The sequence below is a fragment of the Drosophila miranda genome, chromosome XL (assembly GCF_003369915.1).
Source record: "Drosophila miranda strain MSH22 chromosome XL, D.miranda_PacBio2.1, whole genome shotgun sequence".
Classification (NCBI taxonomy): Eukaryota; Metazoa; Arthropoda; class Insecta; order Diptera; family Drosophilidae; genus Drosophila; species Drosophila miranda.
Window position 1 is genome coordinate 20,369,958 of NC_046673.1, and position 21,260 is coordinate 20,391,217.

Genomic DNA, 21,260 nt, shown 5'->3' on the forward strand with positions numbered 1-21,260 from the left:
GAATAGTTTTGGTCTTAGCAAAAGAAAATGCCTTCCACAAATTTAATTAATTAATTGAGTGAATAAATGTGGTTAAGGAATTCCTCTGATCTCCGAGAAAACGAAACGAGATATGCTTGAAATGGATTCATTTAATTGATGGATAACGACAGACATTGCGACAGAGTGTAATTCCCTAAATTGCCAGCCAATTTTCGATTCAACAACTTGACATTGTCAGAATATTCCTTCGCCCGGTCGAAGGGCTAAGGTTGTGGGCTAAGGGACATTTTTGGCTTTTAGCAATTCGAGATCCACTGTGGGAAAGGTCACTGGTAACCCGAGTTCGTTTTGAGGACGCACACAACGAAAAGTACCCCGGTCCATAGAAAAAGACAAGGGCACCCAAAGGCTCTCAAATGTGAGAGTCGCCAGCAGAGGGACACAGACGTTGGCGTGCCACGTGCAGGGACATAGAAATCCAAATAATGTTGCCTTAATTTTAGGGATAATAATTTTACTAATCTCCGCCGCTCCTCCCCCTGGCCGGTTCAAAGGGGAGGCAGCTGTTTACGGTCTATCCGTAATTGTAAATTAATGCATGCAGAAAATGTGACCCCACCCAAGATGGAGGCCAACCGGAAGTTGATTCTGGCAAACACAAACACACGCCCGCACACAGACACATCCATAAGCAGACTCACGCCGATGCTTACGCAGATTGTTTCCTTAATGCCCAATGCGTCGGAGGTAGCAAAGGTTGTATCGGGTCAGATGAAGCTCGAGCAGCAGGAAATACTTTGAACTTTGTTTGGGAGTATTGCATAAAGAAAACGCCACAGATTATATGGAAAAAAGGGTATCAATAACGCGTTTCCCATGGAGATTTCCCTACTCTTTGGCATTTTTCCGTGCTTTCGCTTCGCCAATAATTGAATAATTTTGACATGAAAAATGGCCCAAAAGATTGGGCCCACAGGCTGGGGAGATTGTATGGGACGGGCAAGGCTGTGCCACACATGGCAATCAAGTGGAAATATTTTGCTTTCGAGCTCCACGCCCCTCCCAAAAGTGCAAATGCAAAATACAGTAAACCGTTTACAGCTGGGCGAAAAAGAGCCCCAGACAGAGGTCCAATTTCAACAAATAAACTAGAGATATTATAAATGAAATGCCATTAAATGTTTGCTGAGCAGCCCCAATGCGAATGTATTATTGGGTTTTGTGGCCAAATCGAATTTCATTGCATAATAACGAACTACGGATCTCCAAAAGCCATAATTTAGAGAACATTTTTGGGCTTTCGGTCAGCCCCCAGAAGGTGTCTTCACTACTTGTGGGGGTGGGGCACGGGGGAATAGCGTTTATTTATTTGAAATTAGAAACTGCCAACTGCTCCCAAAAGTGGCCATTAATTAAGGGCTACGGACGTCTGGCTACGGGCTGCCTGCTGGGAGAGCTTCTGGGGATTGTGTAATGACTGCAAAATGCTTACAAATAGCCATTTACGAATTTTGAGCTGCCAGCCCGGCAGCCAACCATCCAGCCAGCTATCCTTCGCCTCGGCAGACAGAGAGGACAAATGGGAGTGGATTGTCAGAGCTGGATTTGTAAATGATGGTCTCACCTTCTTGCCCGGAATGCGTTTAAGCTGCTCGAGGCTCGAGGAGCCGCCCACACAAATGACAATCAATTTGGCAAAATTGTTTCGCACAGCAGAAGGTGGACATCGTCGTCCTTTACCAAATCAGATCTAAATATATTAGTCCACTCAATAAGGGGCATTTCGGTGTCAATCATTCGTACAACTATCAGTCACCATCAGTCATGAGGTGAGGTTCTTGCTGGACGATCAGGGTATATTTATCAACCAGTCCATTGTCTTGGAAAAGTAATGTAAAATAAAATTGCTTACTCGACAACACATTGTTCATTTTTGGCTAGTTAATCTTTTAATCTTTTAGCTAGGCTTATAACTAATCTCTGATTGAGAAGGCACCTCCCTATTTTTGGTATGATTTAAGCGCATTTTGTGTTCATCATTCCGATGGCCAATTTAAGCATCTTTATAATTCCAAATTTTATTTAAATTTTAAATATCATAAAATCATTTTCACATTCTAATCCTCTTTATATACCTGCATCGAAACAATTTTTTATTCAAAAACGAATGAATATTTATGGATGTGTGTACATATGTATGTATTTATTGGTATTCAATATCGTCCTCTGCCTGGGCCACTTCCACTACGTATGCTTGCCTTGGCATTTTTTGTCTTATTCCCTTTCATAATGAAATTTAAGCAGATCTGGCAAATGTTTGCTTAAAGCACTTTTCATGCTTCTGTCACGGCCCGTCGCATTTGGCCATTTGCTCCAAATGTTAGCTGACCCAATTGTGGACGCATTGCCCGTAGGGCTCGAGGGGGTTGGGGGCTGGGGATTCCCATCATATCCTATATACCCTTCTCTGTCTCTGTCCCTCTCTCACTCTCTCTGCCTCTGCGGAAACTTGGAGAACTTGAGGGCAAGGAATTGGCTTTGGCTTTGGCTTTATTCAACATTAGCTAATTTGTGTGCGCTTCTTGTTCTCTTTATTTGTTTTTGGGTTCCGTTTCATTCATTTTTTGTTTTTTTTTGTGCTTTTTTTTTGTGTGTTTTTCTCTAATTTCTGCATCTTGCACTTTGCTTTGCCCTTCCTTTGCTTCCTTCATTTTTTTGTCACGACGTTTTTTTTTACACTTTCCTCTTTTGGTCATTCGACTTAAGTGGCATCCTGGATTGTCCTGGTTGCTCCTTCCATTTGCTCCAGGTCCTTCTACAGATCCTGCTCCTGCTTCTTCTTCTGCCGCCTGTCATGACACTGATTTCAATTATAAATTTGTTGTTTTATGTGTGTTTGCTCCCTCCATTCTTTCATTTCTTTTGCCCTTCCCAACATTCTCGAACTTTCCTGGAACCTGTGTGCGATTTTTTCCTATACAGCGATTGCCTTCTCAATTGGTGCCGCTGCTGCGAGCGCTGTCTGGCCATCACGTTTAATCCAAGTTGGGAACAAAGCCCACCCTCTCTGCTCCCACCTTCCAACCATCTGATACCGCCATATCGCCTGCTGTCTACCTTATTGTCCGCTTTCTAGCTGGGATGTAAGCTCTGTTGTGCTGCCCTCTTTTTTTATTTTTATTAGTTTTGTACATCCCGAGGCATATACATTCTGTATACATATATTAATATAGCTTCCAAGCAAAATATTCTTACCAGAAAAGAATATATCTTTGAAAAGCAAAAAACATACTAACATTGTATTATACTCTAATTTCTGAGTGCTGAATTTCCAACCAAAACTCATTGGCAGAGCATTCCCATGCCTCGTCTTGCCCCATGTTGGCCCCCCAATTCGCCTTGTCGTATTTCTTGTTTAAGTTTTTGTGTCCTCGATGGCCGTTCAGCTGCCCTCCTGTCCTACTGGTAATCCAATCGTCTATTATCCCTGTCCAGATGCATTTTATGAATCTATTTTGAGGCATGCAACTACTTGCAGCACTTGGGATTGAGACATGATGGATGGGGCAGGGGCTGGGTTCCTTCTCCTGCACTTAAGGGGGAAGATAAGTGGATATAATTATGTATGTATTCCGAAGAAAGTGTTTCCTTTTACCGGGCTGTGTTTCAAATTAGTTTGTGATTGAATTAGGCAGAGACTGAAGGGGGCTTTCAATAGCCATTTCTTGGGCTCCGAGGCAGACCGACTAAATGTAAATATTTTAGTTACATTTGAATATAACTTTAATATTTTCTTACTATTCTGTTGCACTCACATTTTCCGGGCATTGTTCGCCTGCGCTTTTCATTCGCATTCTCAATTTCCCGGTGGCAGTTCTCAGGATTCTCCTCACTCCTCTGTCTTCTGCCTTATGGCCCCTACCCCATGCCCTGGTCGGATCTGAGTGAAAATGCAGTCAACCCTAATCAAATTTTCGCTGCAAATTGACAGTTTGCCTGCAGATTTTCATTTCGCGTTTTCATTCCGCCCACTAAGCACGCACTACCGGGGAGGAATGGGGCTGGTAGTGGTAGTGGTAGTGGCTGTGGCAGCGGTTGCATGTAGAGGTAGCATGCCTCGGTTAAAGAGTTCTGTTCGTGTTCGGGGGCTTCGCTGGCTCTTTATAGTAGGACTTTGTGCACTGCCTTCTTTTTGGTTCCGTGTCTGGTTCGACGTGCGCTGCTCCTTCCCACTTCCCTCCCACCTGTGTCCCCACGGGGCATGCAAATGGTGGCAGGAGGACTGCGGACAGAGGAGGGGGCTGTGGGCAGTGGGCAGGGGGTGGGCATGGCTAAGAGGCATATCTGCCATAGCCGTACGCTGATTTAATTTTAAATCTCTTTCGGCCCTTCTCTTTGCGCTTTCACTCAAAATTAAAATGACGTCAGGGGTTGAGGTTGTCCCGTCTCTGCAGCTTGCAACGATCCGCCAGTTGCACAGTTGCAGGTTAATAGATCATCTAGCGGGTGGTGTGGGGGTGGCGTGGCGCATTCGGTGGAAGGCATTAAGGCAGATGGAGGCATCCCAGTTGCAGCCGCAGCGGTTTCCTTGCTCTCAATTTGCCTGTCACAATTCAATTGTCAGGCATTTCATTTCAATTTAACAATTTTGTATTTTTTTCTTCCCACAGCGGAAGCTACTTGCAACTTGCTGTTGTTGCTGCAGCTGTCATTGCCCCCCTTCCCCCCTAGCAGCAGACCCACATATCTTCTTGTTGTAGTCACGAAAGCGGCAAATTAATCTATGGCATGTCAGTCAGTCAGTCAGTCAGTCAGTCAGTCAGTCAGTCAGTCATGATTGTCTCCGACTTCCGGCGTCTCCATTCGCCCGACACATTTCCCCTCGAATTATGCCGAAAGGGGAGCACAAATATTTTGTTTGCATTTGCCAAAATTTGACGTTTCCAATAGGATATGACAAGCATCTCTCTTGGGTGGTGAGTGCCACACACTAGCCACCCAACCACATCCACATCCAGCCATCAATTGCACAAATTCAATTTGCAATACGAGTAAAAAGTCGATGGCAAACAATGAAAGACAAATGTAGGTTAAATTGCACTCACAAAAATGGAGCCAAACTGTCCAGCACGATCAACATTTGTGAAACGCTAAAACGACTTTGATATTGTCTATATTTATATGCTCACATATATAGTATACATATACATATACATATATGTATGTATGTATATTTGAGCAAAGCTGTTGCTGTATGCAAATATTTTAGGTACCGCAAAATGGGTTCTTTATGAAAAGTGCTTTTCAATATATTTTTGCAGAGCTTCGATCTGTGTGGACTAAACAAAAATATGAGTTGTGAAACTGAAATTCGTTTATAAAATGCCACAGAAATATTTTTGTTGATTTTAAAGCGGAAATTTATGGATGAAAAGATAAGGTAATGGCAAGCTCTCAAGACAAGCTCTCAAGAGAATACAAAGTATTGATCTAAGAAAGGTCTTAGATATATCTTGAGTTAAGTCACAACTGATCTGAGAGATCCTGCGATGAACCAAGATTGAAAGTAGACGAGTTTTGGGTCAAAGAAAACTGTTGGAAGCTGCCGGCTTTCTCGGTATCTCTGACTCCACATTTACGAAGAAGATTGATGCTATATATATGATATATAAGAGGAGTTTCTTTTTACTAATTATCTTAAGTATCTCAAGAGCTATTCGATGCTGCTGCTCCAAAGAAAATCCTTCTGGAAAAGGTTTAATTGGGGGTCCGGCATGTCACAGAAAAGTACATCTACATGAGCCACAAACTTTTTGACATTGCGGTGCCACTAAATTTCGGTGACAGCCATTGTTCATTTCATTCAAATTTCGGTTTGTTTTATATTTGCCCCAGCTCCAGCCCCAGCAAAAGTTTTGTATATACATACATACGAGTAAACGTACATACTCCCCGCAATTAAAAAATTCAGCAAACTGAAAATGTTGTTAATAGAGCGGAATGACAGCCGGAATTGTCAGCCAAGCGGAGAGGAACAGAGGCAGAGAGAGACATAGGGCGATAGGGGGATAGGGGGATAGGGTGGAGGTACCATAGTATGAGGGGAAGAAGTGGAGTAAATGGGAAGGTAAATGCATAATTGATGATTACGTTTTCCTGTTTCGGTTTGCTCCACTCTGCCTCTGCGTCTGGCTCTGGCTCTGGCTCCCCCCTGCCTGCCATCTCTTTCCCATTGAACTGCATAAACTATCAATTAGATACTGTTTCCAGTTTTATTAACTCCCTGCAGGAGGTGATTGGGATCCGGTTTGGGGTTTTGTGGGTAATGAGCTTTGGAGAGCAAGGGATGTGCCACACATAAATTGCCAGGACACGAGACATGCATCTTTTGTTGCCGGTGCTGCTGCCATGTTTTATTGCTAATTGCAACTTCAGGTTGCAATGTGGCTTCTACTTCGACAGTGTCCCATCTATTTGGGAAACACCCCGTCACCGTTTGCCCCACGGGGGGCATGTGTCGCACACTTGGCAGTGCCTCCTCCCTGCCTCTCCCTCTCCCTCTCTCTCTCTCTCACTCTATCTGTGTCTTTATCCTTTGGCTGTGTGTTTGTTTGTGGCACGAAAATAATAAAACTGATTTTATTTATGTGCTGCGCCAGACCCAAAATTGAAATTCTGCAACACAAGCTGGGAGCAGCACAGAGCAGAGGGGATAAGCCGGAGGGCGGGGCTGGAGGGGGTGGTGGTGCATGTGTGGCCAAAAGTGTTGCCAAATTCACATCGCGCGCCTGTCTGGCTGTCTGGCTGTTTGACTCTATGACTGTAAGCTCTTCTTTAGTTATTGTTATACGGAATAGAGGACTGCGAGTTCCACACAAAACGCCCTCGTTGTACCTATCTTTAAGCTGATATTTATCCCTATTCCTGGACCTGCCACCGATGTGTTGCTGATGTTTTCTGCTTACCGCTCATAGTTAATGCACCTCAAAAAGTCTCGTATCAATTATTGTGGCAGCGGCTGTTGCAGTGGCATGTGGGCCATGTACTTTTGGGCTGGCCGCAGATACAATGTGGATCCATCAATCACATTTGTTAGGATTCATTCTCAATGGCCATTCACATTCACATTCACAAAATGCAATAATCATCCCTCTCTCTCTCTCTCTCTCTCTGTGGGAGAGGTGGAGCTGCATTGAGTGCTGCATTTTCCATGTTAATTGCGAGCCATGCCAAAAGTAGTAACATTTTCCACATTCCTCTCGAAGCGCAGCCGTGGTCCAGGTCCTCGTCCCGGGCACGAGGAATGCAAAAATGTGGCATTCAAAATTTCCCACAGAAGCCCGACGCTAGTGCTGGTTATACGCCCTCTCTCCACCACTCTCTTGGTGCTGCTCGACAACCACTTGGGTGTTGCCCCTGCGTTGCCATGGATCCTGTCGTAATCCCTCTTTAAAGCGGATGGAAACCCTTTACAAATGAATCCCAAAACTGCGGGATCTGCCTTTGGCAGTGACAGTGGCAGTGCCAAAGGCAAAAGCTTAAAATATTCATTATTAATTTTATTCTCTGTATTAATCAATGCTGTCGGCGATAATTACCCGCCGCTTCGTTCTCTCCAATGAAAGAATGAATGCCCCAGTCAGACGATTACGAAAGAATCAAAAGAGTCAGGCAATCACAAGTTGCCATGGAAAAATCAGTACATTCATTAAAGCCAGTGTCCCATCCAGAGCGCCGTTTGGGTCTTAATTTTATGAAAATACGATTGCTATATCCCCAACCTTCAAGCAATACAATAGTATGTGCGTTGAGCAAATGCTCCAAAAAGTACTCTGGGAGTCTCTTTACTTCAGTTCCTTCAACTGGCCGAAGGCAGAAAATGCAGCATAATTATTCTTAATTTAATATGATAGAAACTGCTCCAGGCCCAGGCACTAGATGGTCCACTCGAATCGCGAGTTCTTCGAGTGTGTCACCGGCAAGCACTCGGGCTCCACCTGCTCCACCACGGCCACGCTGGCCAGCCTGAAGCAACTTCTTGGTGCTCCGAGGAGCCCCACCACCACAAGGATATGGGCAGCAGAAAGAAAATTCGATCGAAATTGGAAATTGGATGCAAAGGAAACCTTCAAATTTGGCGAATGGTACACACTTGTGCGCTCCAGCAGCTGCAACAGAAGCTCGTGGTGACGGGTGCAAAAATGCTCGGTGGACTTCTTGAGGTACAGTCCTTCCCTCCTCGGGGGACTTCTTGAGTCAGTCCTTCCACTCCCTCGCGGGCTAAACGGGTTCATACTCCACATCGATGTTGTACTTGGCCTTAATTCATTTATTCATTCTTGGTCAGCCAGTCGGCAACACCGCTGTCGGGACAGTATCAGGCGACTCACTCCGAGTGGACACTGAGCTTGTCCTCGGACAACACCTGCTTGGACATCGAAGACTAAAGACTAAAGGCCATGGCCATGGGGGAAAGACTTCATCTTAAAGACTGGGCCTAGAGGATAGTTGGAAGTTCTTTCAGTGATGCCTTGAAAATGATATTCAGGTGTGATGCCCTCAAGGGCAATGCTTGAACTTTTCCATAACCCAATGAAGCTTTCCAGCTGGGAAATTTAAAGAGTACAACATATGTATCTGTAAATGATGGGTCTTTCTGCAGATGGGACGGTTCTTGTTGGGTTTTTAGCTTAAGCCGAAGATCTGAATATCAAAGGGAACATTGTTCCGCTTTGACTTGCTATCCACTCCATTCAATTCGAACTTCTTTTGAATTATTGCGAGGAGCATTTATTCGGTTATAATTTAATCTACTATTTGCCAGTTCGAGAAGCTTCTCAGAAATAGCTGATTGCTCGGAGTGGAAGTCCCGCCTGCGCCCGGGGCCCTGAGTATTCAATGGGAAATAAATGTTTGACTGTTTGCCCACTCAATTATGGATTGGCCTATTTACGCAACTTCAAAGCCCATAAGCCTCCCATTGGATGTCCTGCGGGATAAAAGATTAATATATGTTTGCACTGATTGCGGAAACCAGTTCTCCAAGAAGCTTTCGCACCTCCATAGACCCTCTCCACAAGCGTTTAATTTATTCAATAGACTTTTGTAATTGTCAAAGTTGCAGTGGGGCGCTTCAGAGGCAGCAGAAGCAGCAGAGGCTGAATGCAACAAGCGACACTCGACTCCCAGCAATTAGTAAATCATGAGGAAATTATGTGCTTTGTGAATGCAGCCCCCAAAAGGAGCAGTCCCAGTTGCCAGACGAAAATTTTAATGCAAACTGTAAATTATTATATACTTAGTTACATTTTGCTCCAAATGCACAGGCAGTCCCTCGATCTCCATCTCCATTTCCATCTCTGCCCTCACTGCGACTGTTTCGGCCTTCTCTCAAAGGGCTGGCTGTTTTAGCCATTTCTCGGCTCTCGCTGGCAGACAATACAAAACTATAAATATGCACAGTCACAGACAAAATCACAATCACAGTCACAGTTGCAATTATACCCGAAGGCGCACAGTGGTCGGAGACCAAAGAAGACGAAATATGTATCAATTATTGCTTTCATTCGCATCTTCCTGCCTGAAAATATTTGATTTTCTTTGGTCATTGAATTCATTTCGCAGTAAATACAGATTGTAAGATTGTTTGATTTGTAAGCCTCTTGTTTGCAGCTTTTCAATTCATTAATTTTATTTGTCAATTGTCAACTACATAATATTTAATTTCATTCAATTTCATTCTTTTGGAATGCAATTCTTTTGATCTTGAAGATTTGACCAACACATTTTTTGATGCAATTAATTTTCTGTCGTTGACCAACCACTGTGCCGGACTCATTCACAAGTCGTTCGCTGGAATGATATATTTTTTATTTTACCATCTTCTTCGCCTCATCGCTCCTCTCCGGCTCTCCGGCTCTCCACTCTCCATCGCTTGGCGCTGGGTGGGTGTCTCTGGCAGAGCAAGCAAAATGCAAAATTTATTGCTGAAAACTACAAAACACACACAGCGTCTGGGCGCAGGAGGTGGCAAGAGATGGGGTTGCGGTGTTGGGTGGTTGAGTGGTCGCTGGGGTGGTGGGCGAGAGCGGGGTAGATGGGGGCGTGGAAAATGTGTTAAGTCTATTGAGTGTATTAAAGCAAATAACTGCGTCGACGAATAAAATACATACGGGGAGACGACAGCGAGGAATGTGCTCCAGGCACTACCAGGGGGGTACAGGGGGAATAGAAGAACGCTGTGTGGATAGAGGGCGTGGCAAAAGATACTTTATACACACACGCTGACAGATGCACCGACTCAGACACACACATATGCAAATATGAATATAAATGAACAACGCGATGGAGTCCAAGGCCCAGCCTGAGCTCCGATGTCTGGGTATAGCATAGATATAGAAAGAAAACAGAACAAAACCGAGGGAGAGACAGTTAGAGAGAGAAGGACAGCTTTTGGTTGAAAGTTGAACGTGTGGTTTACAAACGGCACCACTGAAATCGACACAAGACACAGGGAGGGCGAAGGGAAACCGCAACAAAAGTGGAGCCAACCCTGAGCCAATGGGTCTGGCAACTCTGACAAAGAATTAAGTTGCCCTTTAAGATCAAATATGCCAATATTTCCACGCACAAGACAATCGAACACAATCCGAAAACTGAACGAATAAAACAGAGACTTGAGGCAACCCCAACTCCGAATTTCGTCACTCTTTAGGCCCAATTTTGGGCCATGCAATGTGTGACAATTGTGTGTTTGAATTCAGACCGGAAATCGAACAAATAAATGATGATCGAAATGAAACTGTGTGGGGGCTTAGGCCACATCATTTGGAATGGGTGGCAACTGTAACTAGAAATTCCTTTTGCCGTTTAAGCCCAATTATGGCAATATTTAAATGCAATGCACAAAATGCCATTCAACAAAACCCCAAAAATGGTAAACGACAATTTGTGCAACAAAAACCATTAATTATTGCAATTTTAATTAGAAAGATTGAGTGCGTAAATTTTGGGTAAAGTTTTAACGGTTCATTAGATACCGAATGCATTCGGAATATTCTTATTTAAATTAATTTCAGTGCTCATTCGCATTTAATTGATGTGGCAAATAGTTGAACGAACGCTGCCAGCCGACAGCAGAAAACATGGCAACAAAAACACCAACTGCAACTGCAGCAGAGCCAGGAGCAGGAACAGGAACAGGAACGGGAACGGGAACGGGAACAGAAGCAGAAACACAACCAGAACCAGAGCCAGAACCAGAACGGAAATAAGCAGCTTTTGACTAACGGCAAAATGGATGCCAGAGAGCTGGGTGTGGTGTGTGTGTGTGTGTTTAAAAAAGCATGGCAATGCCTGTAAAAAAGGGGTGAAAAAGAGAGGCAGGGATAGAGGATGGAAGCATAAGGAGAAGCAAAAGCAGAAGTGGAGTAACATCTGGCACTGCCCTGTGCGATTACAAAAACATCAACACTTAATATGTTTATTAAATTTGTTGCTACATCATTAGGCACTAGCAGCCATGTAATGTGAGGCAAACACTTCACATGTGCCCCGGGGTATGCCGTGCTGTGTGCCACATGCATGTGTGTGCGAGTGCTGTCAACGACTACTACTGTCGTCTGCTTCAGCAATACCATACCCTATGACCCATAAACTCAGCTCGAATGGCATTCAACGATCACTGGGATAGTACGCTCGGGTCTACATATGCACTATAGACATTCAAATAAAGTGAGTCTACGCTCGAGTGTAGTGCTAAATGAATGATGAATTTGGGCATTTTGGATGGTGCCCTGAGTGAAAGAATTATGAAAAAATAAACCAAAATAGTGAGAGGGTCAATAAAAACCTTTCGCATTGAATAAAATTGCAATCAAAGATCACGAGAGAGTACATTAATGTATGTTAAAGACGATGTCTTTAAGGACATATACCCAAGAGTGTACACCTTATGAGACACAATAGAATTCACTCAACAATTAATTACATACCAAATGAATGTCCATTTTGTGTGGTGTGGCACGAGTATGTTCAAATCAGCCGCACTCACCCAACCTGCTGTGGTGTGTGGTTTGGTGGCTTGGTGTTGCGCCGCACAGAAGCCCCACAGTAGCCCCACAGCAATTAGTTGGCACTTGAGATTGTTTTCCCCACATTCGATTCAATTTAGCAAATCAAACTCGATTGCTGCTGCCAGAGCATCCCTGCTTCGTTGGCTTTCCTAATTTCGTTTTGGTTTGTGCTTGAATGTAGCTGTAGTTGTAGTTGTAGCTGCCTTCAGCTTCCAGTCGTGCCAATGCCCTATGCACACACACACACACACACACACAGTCGTACTCTCTCGGTGGCATGTGTTTCTGTGTGAGGCTGCTTCTTTGTGTGTGTGTGTGTGTGTGGGCTGTGCTTTGGGCTACTTTGCATGGGCTTAACGATTGTTGTTTAGATGCAGTTACAGTTACAGTTACAGTTACAGTTACAGTTTCAGTTACAGTAACACTTACAGAGAGGGAGAGAGAGAGAGCGAGCGTAAGAGAGTGGGCAGAGTAGGATGGCCACTCAGAGGAAGTGAGAGGGCAAGTTGAAGCTTTAATACAAATTTGCATTGCCTACTTTTTGGCGTCGCGTTGCGTTGCGTTGCGTTGCGTGGCATGGTGTTCCGTTATGCGAAAGTTAACAAAGTATGCGTACCCAGCCAAACACACACCGATGTATGTATGTATGTATGCACATCCACCTTTATTCACGATGTATATGCATGGCTTGCCTTGCTTTTTGTTGTTGTACTTTACTTTACCTCTTTTTAGTTTCACTTTTGCTGTGGCTCTGGCAAAAGTTATGCGCATTAATAAAAAAGGAAACGCGCTCACCGCATAAATTTTAATGCTCATGATTATTATTATCATAATAAAATGTAATGTTCCAACCGCCACCCACAACCCACCGTCACAAAAGTGACTGAATATATATATATAGTATATCCACTTTTACTGCCGAAACGGCATACGTATACCCCTACTGGTACTCAGGTGAACTCCATTTCGTTTTTCCATTTCCTTTCAGCAGTTGCGGGCAGTGGGGCAGTGACAAATCGCTCGGCAGCCACCCAATCATTGACACTATCGCAGAGCTACCACCAAGACAATGCCACCAGTAGTCCAGGAGGCCACCCCACGACAAGCTCATCCACAGCCAATGCATTTGCCCAGCAGGAGGATGCTGTGCTGGTGGACGAGGAGCCGCATGCACTGACCATTTCTCGACCACCGCGGGCGGGTCGCAGCGAGCGGCAGGCGATGGAGGAGGATCAAGTGGACCGCTGCCGGCTCTTCGTCGAGGGAGACCCCACCAAGAACGAGCTGTACAGCCCCGAGTATCCCAATCTGTATCCGAAGAACATCAACTGCACGCGAGTGATAACAGGTAAGGAGAACAATGAGGGATCTCTAAATTTAGTATTTAATTAGGGGCATGAATAACCACATTGTGCACAATTAAGTGAATTCCAAAATATTATTCATATGTACATATCATCAGATTATCAATCGATTACCCCTGGCTTAACAGCTGAATGACTGACTTCAAAATCCAAATGAAGTCGAGCCGAACAAATAACAAATTCAGGGCATATCGAATATTCATTCAGCATACGCATATTTATTCATACGAATTACGGCACTCAATCTCTATCCTGCCGAATCATACGGATATTAGTGTGCGAGAAGTGAGCAGAAGCAGAGAGATTAGATAGCTGGTATTTAGATAGAAATTATTAGAGTGTCACAAGCACTTGGCCAGTCCTCATCAATGCGGGGTCTTGCTCGAACCAAAGTAATTTCAGGTTCATGTATTCATGCCCCAGCCATTCATTGATGCAGCAGCCCATTCGGTGGATTATCTACGGCTAAGCAATTAACAACCAGTCTCCCCATACTCGTATCTGAATCTGTATCTGAATCTGAATCCACTATATGCCACAGATACAAAGACAAATAGGAGCTTTGATGGAAGACAATTCTCAGTCAACTTCCTGTGGCGCACGAGTTTGTGGAGTGTGGAGTGTGGAGTGCAGGCCTCGTAAAAGTTTATACGGCAGGCACTTGGCGACGAGCAAGCTACTGCAAATAATTGCAAAGTCTTTTGGCCAAGTCATGGCTGTTGACATTACCAGATGCCAGCCAGTCAGTCAGTCAGTCACTCAGTGAGTCATTCAGGGCGATTGGGGAGGGGGGGGGATGGGGATCGGGGAACCGTTGGAGCGGCAGCATTAGACGGCGCTGATGCGTAAGATGCTCCATACAGATTCGAGTGGCAGGACCGTTTTGTGTGTCCCATTTAAAAGCGTTGGCGTGCTCGTGGCCCTTCTTCCACCACAATTCAATCCCTCGATGGGGGATTGCCAACGGGGGATTGGGCCGAGCAGTCATCATATTTGAGCTGCACTCGCTTCACTGCCTCTTCCACAGTTCCCAGCCCCAGCCCCAGCTCCAGCTCCAGCTCCAGTCGAATCGAGTCAACTCCAATGCTTATCTAAAGTCGGTTAGAGGCCAAATCATTTGTCAGTTAAGACAAAATAATGTCACTGCAAAAGTCAAGAGCTGACAGATAAAACCTGAAAGCGAATGATTGACTTTCCATAAGCACGCATCAGCGGTCCCAGTATCTGTCTATCTACAAATATGTCAGCATATGTATCTTTCTCTCCCACCCCCTCTGTGTGTGTGTGTGTGTGTGTGTTCAGCATTAGCTGGGGGTGGTTGAGGGACTCGAACTGACAGAGGCAGCTGCTTATTTGCATATCAATGTGGGTGTGGGTGGGTCCTGCGGGTGTGGGCGGGTCGTAAGAGGACCCTAGTGTAGACCCTGTTAATGTGGAGCTAAGCAGATGAGAGATACATCTTAGACAAAGGATTCCCCATCTAAATAGAGTCCAGGGCATCTTTGTATTTCCAAAATTTAGTTGTCCGAATTTGCCAATGAAAATAAAAATATCTTTTTGCTGATCATTCTGAATATTCATTAATTGAATGCCAAAGAACATACAGCCATAGAGCTGTAGAGCTGTGCCAAGCGCCCAATTTATTAATTAATTGTCTTTCATTCGCAAAGGAAAAAGTATGTCTTTGATATCAGTCTTGAAACCGGACCAATACCAGTCCCAGGACAATGCCTCAAATACAAAACCCATACAGATGGACATGAAATCCTCTCAGAGCCCACTAATTAGTCAATCAACATGAATTAATGCCAAGGAATGTGCAGCCATAGAAGTGAATTCTCTGTAGTATACAGAATGGGTTAATTCATTATCTGGCTTTTTCACCAGAATATGTATGTTCCGCTATGTACAATGCCTGAAAATCCCAGCTGGACCACCGGACTGAAAACCAATCTCCCTGAATGAGAGCCAAAGGAAATACTGCATGTTGCTGCAAATCAATTGTCCTTCATATTCGCCTCAGAAAGTATGAGTAGTTCTTTGTGAATACTGTCCGAAGTCGGGCCTTTGCCATTCAGTCCAGATGTACCTTCGAAGGCCAATCTAGTAGTGGACCCCGACCCCATGCCGAAGGATAGCCATCGGCGAGCAGCCCATGAAATATGCAAAATTTGCAAAACAATTTTGGTGCATTTTCCTCCAGAAAATACGACAAAGAGCACTAGCTCTCTGTGGAGACCAGATCCCCCTCCGGCCCAACCGATTGCCTATAATTATGAATGCATTTTCGATCCCCCCCCCCCCCCCCCCTCCCTTCTTTTCTGGGGTAACCATCAATTGGTCTGCTCTGCTTTGTAATTGGGTTTCATTTTCAAAACTGCAATTGCAATTCAAAAATGCTGCCGTTCTCTCTGCCATTCCGCCCCCCCCCCCTCCCCCTCCACCGATGGGCTTTGTAATTTAATAGCACTAAACCAGCACCAGCGCCAGCAACAGCATCCCCCTCTGGGGGCCAAACCTTAACTGGGTTCCTTACCCCCTTTTCAAGGCCAATCAATGCGAAATCCTATTCCCATTCAACCTCCACTCACTTCGGTATTTGTTTGGCTCGGAACCTCTGCCTCTCTGTGCCGTGCTCTGTCTGTGATTCCAACTTTCATTACTTGTCCATCTCCATTATGTAATGTGTGTGTGTGTGTGTGTGTGTGTGTGTGTGTGTGTGTGTGCGGGTGTTAACGCCTTGGCAATTGCTTCTGTGTGTACATATGGATGGATGTGTGTGGGAATTAGGGAATATGTGTGTTGTTATGCCACATTGGCCACAAAGGTACCATTTCACAGCCAACACGAAGGAGCGGATCAGGTTGGCGATGGGAATCGGGAATGGGGGAGCAGAAGAAAATGTATTTTCAAATGCCAGCTCCAGAGGTGGAGCCCACTCCCACTTCCACTTCCACTCCCATTGACATTCACATTCACATTGCCATTGATTCATGCCAAGGATTCGTTAGCTCAATACGTATGGCCGGCAATGTGAGTGTGAATGAATGAATGAATGAATTTGGATGTGGGTCTGGGTGTGGGTGTGGGTGTGTGTGTGGGTGTGGCATCTTGATACCTTCTTCTTTTCATGCAGCTACTAAATGAGTCCCCAGAGTCTTTCATTTTGGCCATAGATACGGCCGGATACGAGACCATGATTGGGTCTAGTCTTTTTTCTTTTTACTTTTTTCCTTTTAAGCTTGCTTTGCCTTTTGAAACCCAAAGAAAACGCCCTTTAGATAGATGTATCTTTGCAGGCATATTATAGTTTCGATTTGCTGGTGAATGGGAAAACTATGCGCAATTTTTTATTGAGTAGCAAAAAAGAATGACACGAACGAATACTGTGTGAATGCTTTGAGCAAAGTTTATGTTTTTGAAATGTGGGGACTTTTATTATTTTATTAAGAAAATAACTTGTCCAAAGAGGAGCTGCTTGCCCTCCTGGAGTGAAAGCAATCATAAAGTAATAACCAAGGGAACCCTAGGTGGACTTCGACCAACAAGAACAACCACACTTCTTAATTAAGTGAATGAGTCCTGGTCCAGTGTCTCGGGAATCTAGTGCCAGGCTCGAGGTGCATTCCATCTTTCGTCTGCCCTGTTTTCCACTTCCATGTCCACAGCCATTCCTTCAGAAGCAGAACTTGAGCTGGCGCAGAGCTATTGTTAATCAGTTGTTTAGCTCTGGGGCATTTGACTTTGAGTAAGCCCAAAGTCAGAGTTGGAGTCGGGGTCGTGGTCGTGGTCGCCAACGGTAGTGATGGGATCATGGAATTTATATTTGTCCACTAACGTGTTGCCTTTTGTGCTATTTTCTTTCTCTCCCTGCCTGCCTGCATCTAATTACAGCGCCGAAGGGACAAATCATACGCCTGGACTTTCGCAACTCGTTTAATATCGAGGCCAAGGAGGAGTGCAAATTTGATTTTCTCGAAGTAAGTAACAGCCAGGCAACTGGTTGATGTTGATGGTAACTGGTAACTGGTATCTGGCTGGTAAATGGTATCTGGTATCTGGCTGGCAACAGGCGGCAACAAAACGGAGAGACGAGACGAGAGAGACGGGTCAACGTCAGCGCCAGCGCCAGCGCATAAAAAACGCAAACTTTGTTGCAAGCTCAAGCTCAAAACACAGGCAAAAATGAAGCTGAAAAACAGTGCAAAAACAGCAACAAAAAACTTGCTTAGTTGCAGGCAGGGCTTTGCCTTGGCGTGGCAAAGTTTTCGATTTGTTTCTTTTACGACTTTTCCTTGTTACTGCTTTCATTTTTTTTTCGCCTAGATCCTGGCCTTTTTATGCCGGGCCCCTAACCTAAAAATTGGAAGTTTTAATTGAATGTTGTCGTTGCCATAGCCATAGCCGTTGCCATTGCCTTTGCCGTTGCCGGCAAGTCGTAAGCCAGATTTGAATGCCGTGTGCCATAACCAACAGCCAAGCAGCCAGAGTCTCAGTCTCAGTCTCAGTCTATGTTTCAGTTTCAGGCCAAGTCGCTCTTGCCAACTGCCAAAGCGGCTTAGGCCAAGACAAACTGTTTGAGATTTGCCATCTCGCCTTGCTGAGATCTAAAGCTAAATTCTTGCAGATACGCGACGGACAGTACGGCTTCTCCACGCTGATTGGCAAGTACTGTGGCACCGATTTCCCCCCGGAAATCACCTCCAAGGAGCGCTATCTGTGGTTGCACTTTCACTCGGACGAGACCATCGAGTACACCGGCTTCAGTGCCGTTTACGAGTACCTCGATCGGAACCGCGAGGCCCCCAGCACCGACCTCAACTGCACCATCGAGAAGGATGGCTACGAGGGGTTCATCAACTCCACGGATGTTCCGGCGGACATTAGGGAGCAGGTCATCCGCAACAAGATAGCCCTGGACTGCATTTGGCGCATTCAGGTCAAAGAGAACTGGAAGGTGAGTTTGTGCAGACCCAATATCTAATCGCACTGGTACTTGTGTATTCCATCAGCATTTAATGGGGCCTCCTTGCACTTGCTCTTTTCCTCAGATTTTCCTCAAATTTTTGGACTTTAAGCTGAGCAAGCCGAACGATTGCGAGACAAACTTTCTGGACATATTCCCCGAGCAAACAGTGATGCCATTGAGGTGAGAGACTTTTACCTGCCTCCTCCTTGACTGTGGGAATTCTCGTTCCTCGTACTTCGTACATCGTATCTGAAAGGTTAATCAGATTTTGCTGCGTTTTACAACACTGTCAAATTGCTTTTGGAGTACCGCGGTAGAGCGGCCGGATATATGTATACGTATACGCAGTGCCACAAACCAATTTCCGCATTGCCAAAAAGCGAGAGATCAAAGCCCAGTTAAATTTTCAATTTATTACCGGCCAAAAGTAAACTGTACGCCAGCGGAAGTGGTGGGCGCCTTTGACTCGTACATCCCTGCCCTGCCATGTCCTGCCCTGCCCTGCCCTGCCCAATGGCTGGCTGGATGGCGTCCTGTCTGTCTGGCTGGCTGGCTGCCTGGCTCCATCTTCGACACGCATTGACATCCGCTTTTAACGCGCCAATACATTTCCACTTGTTGCTGCTACAGATGCTCGGCACAACACTCAAATTGATTGACTGGCGTTTTCAGCTCTCGGAAAATGCGAAAAGGAAAAAGGCGAAATGGAAAATGGTAGCACTCGACGGGGAGAAAGGTTGAAGCAGAAGCTTTTCTGTCTTTTTCGTCAGCCATGGCCATTGATTTGATGCCTTTGCCACTGGTGCTGCTGCTCCTGTGGCTGCTGCTCCTGTGCCTGTCGCTCGTCCGTTCAGCTTTCATTTAAATTCATTTTTCGTAACAATTTATCGCACACGACGGGTGGCAGCCACCCACACACGAGCCAACATTTCGTAGCATACTTTCTGGGGCAGGGCAGCCACAGAAAATGTCAGCAAAGCGTGAAATGCGCCAAAAGAAGCAGCAGGAACAGCAGACAGCCAACGGCAACGACGATGGCAACGCCAATGGCCACCAAATGAACGAACGAATGAACATAAATACCATACTCAGTGAACGCCATCATTTAAGCTATATTATAAATTATTTATTTATCGATTACGTATCTGGTATCGATGCGAAAATATTTACCAAAATTACAATATATGGCCAGTGACTGAATTTGGCTGAGGAACTCACTCTAAAACGTTGAAATAAACCACTGGAGGAAAAACATTATTTTTATAAGCATTTCCTTCTATTTAAAACGAATTAAATTGTCTATAGATAACCTCCAGAAAGGAAACACTTAGCTTGATAGAACACTTTCCATTTCAGGGCAGTACAGTAAAATTTGTGTGAAGCAAGCCGGATACATCGTAAAGTTACATTGTTCCACAGAATATTTTCTGCAATTCTGGGTTATTTTCCAAATTCTGGTAACGACAAAACAAGTTTTCTCCCCGAATATCCTCATATTCCAATCCGATTGCTGACTTACTGTTTGTTCCACGAGGACGCAGGGTTTCTGGGGCTTCTTTGGATGGTAGGGCTTCGTTGAAGGGGTATCGAATTGATCCAGGATGTCATCAGTTGACTTTATGCTTTATGGGAAAACCCACACAAAATAGTTCATAAATATTACGTATACGTATATTTTCATTGAAACTTTCCTTAAATTTTTGCAGAGAACAAGCGTTTCCCCGCTAAAAGCTACCATCAATTATAGCAACTAATTTTCTTTGTTTTTGTGTCTTTTACAGGGTGAAAAACTTTTGCGGGTCGGCGGGCGAGAGCATTACGGCGGAATCAAACATTTTGCACTTGCGTTTCTACGCAGATCAAATCGCTATCAATTCGACATTCGGCATTCTGTACACCGCGTTTCGGGACCGTGGAGCTGGTAAGTCCTTGCCAGCCTGGCTGCTGCTTTGATGATGGCAAATCCCCCTGAATTGGCAACAAATGCTCGGGCGAAAAGTACAAAGGCATGACCGAAATCCTTGGGGCAATCCGGTGCTAAGCTCACCCCAAATCCCGATGTGGCACTGGCCTCCCCTCCCCCCCCAGCATTTTTCGGCTGCCCATTTGGCAGTCCCATGAACCAGTACGAGGCCGAAAACAGAGGCTAAAAGTGGAAGTCGCTTGTCTAACCAACTATCTGACTCTGTCATCCACCATATCCCCCCGATCACCCTGTCTATCTATCTATCTATCTATCTTTCCGCCTGCCTGTCTGTCTGTCCGTGTGTCTGTGTGTCCGTGTGTCTGTCTGTCTGTTTGTTTGGCGCACAGGGTTCTGCGTGATTGCCGCCAGTTGCCAAAGGCAAAGGCTAAGCACTCTTTTGTCATTCAACGATTGTCCTTTGTCCTCGGGCCAGCATTGTTTACTTTTCGGCAGAAGCCAGACGACGACTCCTTCGAATTCTCGAGGTCCATCTACCATCTACACCTCCAGATCCATCTGCTGCCTGTGTATCTGTGTCTCTGGATGGAGTACAAGCACTACTGCCAGCATCGGCAATTATTGTTGTTGCCTGAGCGATTTATGTTCGAGATTACGTGCATTTGCCCTGTGGTTTTCCACGTCCCTCGTCCATCGTCCCTCGCCCATCGCCCATCGTTGCTTTACCGACTTTTCCATGTCCTGCACTGCACTGCACTGTGGACTGGCAACATGGAGAATTCCATCAATTCGAAACCAGAAATTGATAGAAAATGTAACTCAAATCAAGTCGAATTGAATCGGAGGTGAACAAATAGTGTCAGTCATCTAAAGTGAATCGACACTGAGTCGCAGTCGTCGTGGAATCGAAACTGGAATTAATCCAATTGAATCCGAGCGAAAATTCC

General features: G+C 45.1%; 1 protein-coding gene across 3 annotated transcripts in view; it reads left to right on the forward strand.

Annotated features, from left to right (window-relative positions):
* LOC108163215 overlaps positions 1-21,260 on the forward strand; it is a 147,883-nt gene that overhangs the window by 90,872 nt on the left and 35,751 nt on the right. For 2 of the 3 annotated variants that reach the window (XM_017298374.2, XM_033388632.1), the window contains exons 4-8: positions 13,045-13,404; positions 17,315-17,400; positions 18,048-18,377; positions 18,472-18,569; positions 20,171-20,310. In XM_017298374.2, the coding sequence (XP_017153863.1) occupies positions 13,045-13,404; positions 17,315-17,400; positions 18,048-18,377; positions 18,472-18,569; positions 20,171-20,310 (1,014 nt within the window). The remainder of the gene's footprint in view (positions 1-13,044; positions 13,405-17,314; positions 17,401-18,047; positions 18,378-18,471; positions 18,570-20,170; positions 20,311-21,260) is intronic. The other variant, XM_033388627.1, reaches the window with a different exon arrangement.